This window comes from Octopus sinensis, linkage group LG11, assembly GCF_006345805.1.
Source record: "Octopus sinensis linkage group LG11, ASM634580v1, whole genome shotgun sequence".
NCBI lineage: Eukaryota > Metazoa > Mollusca > Cephalopoda > Octopoda > Octopodidae > Octopus > Octopus sinensis.
The window spans coordinates 24,285,713-24,293,212 of NC_043007.1; the positions used below are offsets into that span (position 1 = coordinate 24,285,713).

The following is a 7,500-nucleotide window of genomic DNA, read 5'->3' on the forward strand; positions in this document are numbered from 1 at the left end:
TTATTACCCACAAGGGGCTAAACACAGAGAGGACAAACAAGGACAGACAAACGGATTAAGTCGATTACATCGACCCCAGTGCATAACTGGTACTTTCACACTGTTGAACAACAGACCCAGCCCATATCACTGACCCAATTTTTCCTTGATCACTGATCAAATTTCTCCTTGATAATTGACCCAATTTCTCCTTGATCACTGACACTATTTCTCCTCGATTACTGACCCAGTTTCTTCTTGATCACTGACCCAATTTCTCCTTGATCACTGATACCATTTCTCCTTGATCCCTGATCCAATTTCTTCTTGATCACTGACCCAATTTTTCCTTGACCACTCTCTTTTCATTTTACCTTCTATTTCCAAATGTCACCACATTTATAACTGACCCAGTCGCTCTACTGGATGTGACTGAACTACTGTTTTCCTTTGTTTTACTGTTTCTTTAACCCTTTAGCATTCAGATTATTCTGTCAAAGGTAACACTTTTTCATTCAAATTGTTTTTAATTAATCCTGCATTATTTTGAAGTCTTGAAATTTTGATGATGTGACTGTAGATTTTATAATGGCATTGAAGGGTATGTATGATAGGCTTGATCTGGCCAGTTAGAACATAAAACAGGAATCATATTTGGGCCGGATATGGCCAGTTTAAATGCTAAAGGGTTAACCCTTTGTCTTTCCTGTGTATCATGTGATATGCAGGACATATTTCCCTGGTGTCCATACATCATACATGATACACATTCCGAGTTTATTTTCCAATCACTGGAATAACTTGGGACTTATGAAAAGAAAGCTTTTCATTACGCAGAACGTATGAAACAAGCATGGACGTTTAGACGAGATATACGGAAATGCTTTGGTTAAGTCTTTCTGTCGTCCCAACCAATGCAACAGCAAGAAGAATATCATAACAAGCGACAAACTGAGACTAATACCATTTGCGATAGCTGTCATTGTGCTGTTTGGATATAAGACATGGACATACCCAGCATGGGTTGGACGGTTCGACCGGGGATCTGGGAAGCCAGAAGGCTGCACCAGGCACCAGTCTTATCTGGCAATGTTTCTACAGCTGGATGCCCTTCCTAACGCCAACCACTCCGTGAGTGTGGCGGGTCCTTTTTACGTGCCACCCGCACAGGTGCCAGGCGAGGCTGGCAACGGCCACGGTCGGATTGGTGCAATTTACGTGCCACCGGCACGGAAGCCAGTCGAGGCGGCGCTGGCATCGGCCACGAGTCGGATAGTGCTTTTTATGTACCATCAGTCCAGGGGTCCTGGCATCTGCCAGGTGCCAGTCATAGGATTGGTTCAATTTCGATTTCACTTGCCCCAACATGTCTTCGCAAGCAAAGGGGGTTGGCATGGGTGCCTGTCGTCGGATGAGGTTCTATATCGACTTCACTTGCCTCAACAGGTCTTTGTGTCCAAGGGAGGAAAGGCATGCATAAGTGGGCTGGGCTCACTTGTCCTGCCTGGATACTTTTACAAAATACTTGGAATTTGGTGGAAGGACTACAGACCAACTAATCAGTCTTAGGACTATCTTAGACCACAAAAATCAACTGATTGGCAATGTTACACAGACCAAACTTTTGTTGTGACAAATCTGAGACAGTTTTACTGGTACATACACATTGCTACCTTACACCTCAGTCAAATTAAGGCCATCTAACTGAATGATATATTTATATTGATCAACATAGAAGTCATTAAACTAATTAGTGATGTCACACTGATCAACACACCAGACCAGCTAATAAACTGACCAGCATAAAAGACCATCTAATTGGTAGTGTCATACTGGCCAACACAGAAGGCCACTTAAATGGCAGGTTTACACTAATCAATGCATACATACAATCTGATTGATTAGCAGTGTTGGGCTGACCAGCACAGAAGGCTATCTGAATTACTGACATCAACTGACCAACACAGATGGTCATCTGAGGGAAACTTACAAGCAAACAATTCGATCAATTAGAAATAGCAGCCAAATCGCTTTTAGTTCAAACAATAATGTCTTAAACAAAGGAGGATAAACTGATTGTTGTGGAAATGTAGTTGTAGAGAAATTTGAAAAGAGAGAACAATCATGATTGGAATATTTTTGATCATAGGGTTTTTTTCTATGAAGGATGACCGGGAACACTGTCTCCTCCTGCTTATTTAACCACTACTATAACAGCCTCTGCTTCTTTCAACAAGTAAAATACTTCCTCTTTTGAGACACAAGATATACCAGTCTGTCCTTCTCCCTTCTGTGTTTCCGCATTCTCCTGGTACTGCACTAACCCCTTTTTCCCCCAATTCTTTCCTTCAGATTCCCTCATGATCCAAGTATTTTCCCTTCGTTGATTTACATATGTTCAAGCTGAATCTTAACCTTATCTCTATCCCTGTGAAGAGGACCCAGACATAAGTCCTGGGACATGAAGATCACAGATCCTACCTCAGGTCTTGTTGTTGTTGTTGTTAAGCAACAAGACGGGTAAGGGGATTAGGTGATGGTCTAGGGCTTAGGGGCGGGAGACCCCAGACCTTGGAAAAAAAAAAAAAACTTTGGTCGTCTTGTTTAGTCGAGGGCTCTTCATTGACACCCGACACCACTGGGAGGTGGCCCTCGAAGTCGCTGGAAATGGAGATCTCCAGGTCCAAATTCTTGGACGGCTACCTCAGGTCTGGGAGTGTCTGTGAAGGTCACAGGTTCTGTCCCATCTCCCTGAAAAAGCAATAAAAATTGTGATGGACATGCAGAGTTAACGAATACCCCATCTTCCTCCATTATCCCCACAAATTTTATTTTTGCAGGCAGCGAGTGGCAAGGGAAATAACTCTGCTTGACTGACAAAAGTATTTAGTTTCACTCTATTTCGCTGTTTAGTTCCAAGACGAAGGTAAAATAATAATAATAATAATAATAATTGTGTACAGTGCTCAGGTGCACTACAACTCATCTAAAGTGTATATATAATCAGGTGTAGTTTCGGCGGATTTCGGAAAGCATGAGGGCCTTAAAGATGCAGTGTCATGGCAGTCAACAACTGACGCAGGCAGTTTATTCCATGCTTCAGCAACTCTGAGCGTGAAAAAATGTTTCGAAAGTCATGGGAGCTGTATTGTTTTCTGACTTTGTAGGCATGTCCACGTGTGTTAGACACATGGAGATCAAAAAGGTGTTCAGTGTTGTGTTGGTGAGGTGGTTGATAACTTTGTGGGTGTTTACCAAGTCCGTCGCCAAACGCCGGAGCTTCAGTGAATCCATGCCCAGGGAAACAAGGCGCTCAGAATATGGTAGGTGTCTGATGGAGGGTATGCGTTTGGTTGCACGTCTCTGGACAGATTCCAGGAGGTCAATGTTCTGTGCAAGATAGGGGTTCCAAACTGATGATGCGAATTCCAAGTGTGGTCGTACCATAGCTGTATACAGTTTTAAATAGATGGCTGAGAGCGGCTAACAAAAGACCTGCTGAGTGATGCCAAGACACCCTCGGCCTTCCTGACAATCTTAGAGATATGCTTTGACCAACGCAAATCACTGCTGACAGTGATGCCTAGGTCACGCTCGCAAGAGGATTTCTTGATATCAGTGTTGTGGAGGGAGTATGTGAACGCAGGGTTTTTTCTCCCAAAATGCATGGTGGTACACTTGTCCACAGCCAGTTTCAGTTGCCAGTCTGTGATCCATTGCTGCATTGTGTCTAGGTCTGATTGCAGGAAAGAGTTGTAGACATCAGGATCTGTCCTTGATTTATTTCAAGGTAAAGCTTGATGTCGTCTGCATATTTCAATACTGTGGCATTCTTTAAATTGGGCATCTATGTCGTTAATGTATGCCACAAACAAGAGGGGACCAAGGACAGATCCCTGTGGTACACCCGATGACATCTCATATGGTGTAGAGTGCTGTCCTAGAACTGTGACTACCTCCTTTCGGCTGAGGATGAAGGATTTCAACCAGTAAAAAGGTCATCCCCCACACCCATGCAGAGAGTTTCACCATAAGCCTTTTGTGTGGCACAGAGTTGAAAGCCTTAGCAAAGTCAAGGTAGACAACATCCACCCATGAGCCACTGTCAGTAATCTGAGTAATGTCCTCAAGGAACTCGACAAGCTGGTCACTGCAGCTGGAGTTAGGGACAAATCCATATTGTGAGGGTCGGATGAGACTGTGAGAGCTCCAGAAGTTCCAGAGTGTTTCTCTGACACACGATTCCATCAGTTTTGCAATACGCTAGTGAGACTGACTGGGCGATAGTTGACAGGTGATGTGCGGTCGCCCTTTTTGAACAGAGGAATGACACTGGCAGTTTTCCACTGCTCCGGAGTAGCACCATTGTTGAGACAGTACTGGAAGAAAATAGAAAGCTGGTGTAAAAGGAAGTGCCTGCCACGTTTGAGAAGCAGGTATGTAACTCCACTTACTTTTTCCTTCCCTCTTATCTAGTCTGCTTTTGTATGCCCTATGTGGTTGATTGACCAGCTAGAAATACCAGCCAAATTTCTTTCAAAATCTTATCTTACTGCCTCACTTCATGGGTGAGTGATTACTAGTAGAAAGGATATCAGACAACTATAAAAACGGTTGCTCCAACATATAATTTATTCTCACACCTGTGATTTACATAACTTAGTTTAGAATACATTATTTACATTTCACAGATATTTGTCCTCATCTTGTTTGTTGTTAACACAACGTTTCGGATGATACACCCTCCAGCCTTCATCAGGTGTCTTGGGGAATTTTCGAACCTGGGTTCACATTCCTAAGGTATTTTTCGGTGTTGTTGTTATTATTATTATTGTTGTTGTTGTTGTTGTTGTTGTTATTATTATTCAGGTCACTGCCTGGAATCGAACTCAGAATCTTGGGGTTAGAAGCCCGCACTCTTATCCACCAGGTCATATGCCAGAATTCGATTCCAGGCAGTGACCTAACAACAACAACAGCAACATTGAAAAATATCTTAGGAATGAGAACCCAGGTTCAAAAATCCCTCAAGACACCTGATGAAGACTGGAGGGCGTATCAGCCGAAACGTTGTGTTAACAACAAACAAGATAAGGACAAATATCTGTCAAATGTAAATAATGTAAATAATTCCTCAGTGGCTGTGTGGTAAGTAGCTTGCTAACCAACCACATAGTTTCGGGTTCAGTCCCACTGTGTGGAATCTTGGGCAAGTGTCTTCTGCTATAGCCTCGGGCTGACCAAAGCCTTGTGAGTGGATTTGGTAGACGGAAACTGAAAGAAGCCTGTCGTATATATATATATAAATATATATGTGTGTGTGTGTGTGTGTGTGTGTGTGTGTGTGTGTGTACGTGTATGTATATGTTTGTGTGTCTGTGTTTGTCCCTGCCAACATCGCTTGACAACCGATGCTGGTGTGTTTACATCCCCGTAACTTAGTGGTTCGGCAAAAGAGACTGATAGAATAAGTACTAGGCTTACAAAGAATAAGTCCTGGGGTCAATTTGCTCGACTAAAGGCGGTGCTCCAGCATGGCCACAGTCAATTGACTGAAACAAGTAAAAGAGTAAAAGAGTAAATAGATAAAAAAAAGAAAGAACAAAATAAAGAAAGATGGAAAAAAAGAAAGAAAAGAAAAAAAACTGTGGAATCCCTACCTTGAGATCCCTATGTACAACACCCCGCTCATGCATGTAGTCGACCCCTTCTAGAACCTGCTTGATTAATGCACTGGCATCTCTTTCAGTATAACTGCCCTTTTCAACAATCCGATCGAATAGTTCACCTCCAGTTACTCTGTAAAGAAGAAGAGAACAAAGGAGATTTAGAAGACATCAATATCAAACAATGTGGGTGCACACACGCACATAAAACAAGTATTACACATAATAATGGGTCTCTTTTGATTTCAATGATAAATGCATGGAAGCACTCCGTCGGTTATGACGACGAGGGTTCCGGTTGATCCGAATCAATGGAACAGCCTGCTCGTGAAATTAACGTGTAAGTGGCTGAGCACTCCACAGACACGTGTACCCTTAACGTAGTTCTCGGGGATATTCAGCGTGACACAGAGAGTGACAAGGCTGGCCCCTTGAAATACAGGTACAACAGAAACAGGGAAGTAAGAATGAGAGAAAGTTGTAGTGAAAGAGTACAGCAGGGATCACCACCATCCCCTGCCAGAGCCTCGTGGAGCTTTTAGGTGTTTTCGCTCAATAAACACTCACAACGCCCCGGTCTGGGAATCGAAACCGCGATCCTACGACCGCGAGTCCGCTGCCCTAACCACTGGGCCATTGCGCCTCCACTCAATGATAAATAATCAGTTGTTCAATCAACAATAAATATTGACCGTCAGTAAACGTTATTGGAAAGGCCCCAAAAGGCTGAAATGCATCTGGTGTTTCTGATAGCCATTGTTGGGATGAACTTTTTGTCTCTCTCTGATATTTATTTATTGTAACACAGCACGTCCAAGGGAAATGTTATCTCAGGACAAGTACTACAGTAACTGGCCTATCAATGGTGTATATACATTAAGTGTGACACATACATTTATATATATATATATATGTATTCATCATCATCATCATCATCCTCATTTAACGTCCGCTTTCCATGGGTTGGACAGTTTGACTGAGGGCTGGCAAACCAGATGGCTGCACCAGGCTTCAATCTTGATCTGGCAGTGTTTCTACAGCTGGATGCCATTCCTAACACCAACCACTCCGAGAGTGTAGCGGGTGCTTTTACGTGCCAGTCAGGCGGTACTGGCAACGACCTCGCTCGAATCTTTTACATATGCCACTGGCACAGGTGCCAGTAAGGCGATGCTGGTAACGATCATGCTCGAATGGTGTCTTTTACGTGCCACCGGCACAGAGGCCAGATAGCTGCTCTGGCAACAATCACACTCGGATGGTGCTCTTATTACCCTACTAGCATGGGGCTCGAGTGCCAGTAAGGCGACTCTGGTAACGATCACACTCGAATGGTGCCTTTTAAGTGCCAATGGCACAGAAGCTGGTTAGCTGCTCTGTCAATGATCTCACTCGTATGATGCTCTTTCTATCTATCTATCTATCTACCTATATATATATATATATATATATATATATATATATATATAAACATATATGCTCACACACATATACATACGCGCACGTGTGTGTGTGTATATAAATGCATATTGTTGCCATTGCTGTTTAGACCTGGGTCAACTTTATCAAAAGGTTCCAGCTACAGCCATTCAATATTTCTATTTATTCAGGCACTGTTTACCTAGGACTCCATTAGCCAATGTGTTCCTCCCTTTTGAGGAAGGGACAATGAGATTTGAAGGGAATTTGACTGTTATTTCTATGTATTACATTTTCTTATCTTTGTCTCTATTTTCATTAAAAAAAAATATCGTTTTATCTCTTTATTTTTTAAAACAGTGGCACAACACTACCCCCCAGGGAAAACACAAATAGCTGATACTGCTGTTGTTTAGATGCTGGTCACTCCAACCAT

The 7,500-nt window shown here is 42.8% G+C and overlaps 1 protein-coding gene across 1 annotated transcript in view; it reads right to left on the reverse strand.

Moving 5' to 3' along the window:
* The window catches only part of LOC115217463 (calcium/calmodulin-dependent protein kinase type 1), a 254,820-nt gene that overhangs the window by 17,539 nt on the left and 229,781 nt on the right, over window positions 1-7,500 (reverse strand). The window contains exon 4 of the mRNA XM_029787169.2: window positions 5,640-5,778. Coding sequence (XP_029643029.1) covers window positions 5,640-5,778 — 139 coding nt within the window. The remainder of the gene's footprint in view (window positions 1-5,639; window positions 5,779-7,500) is intronic.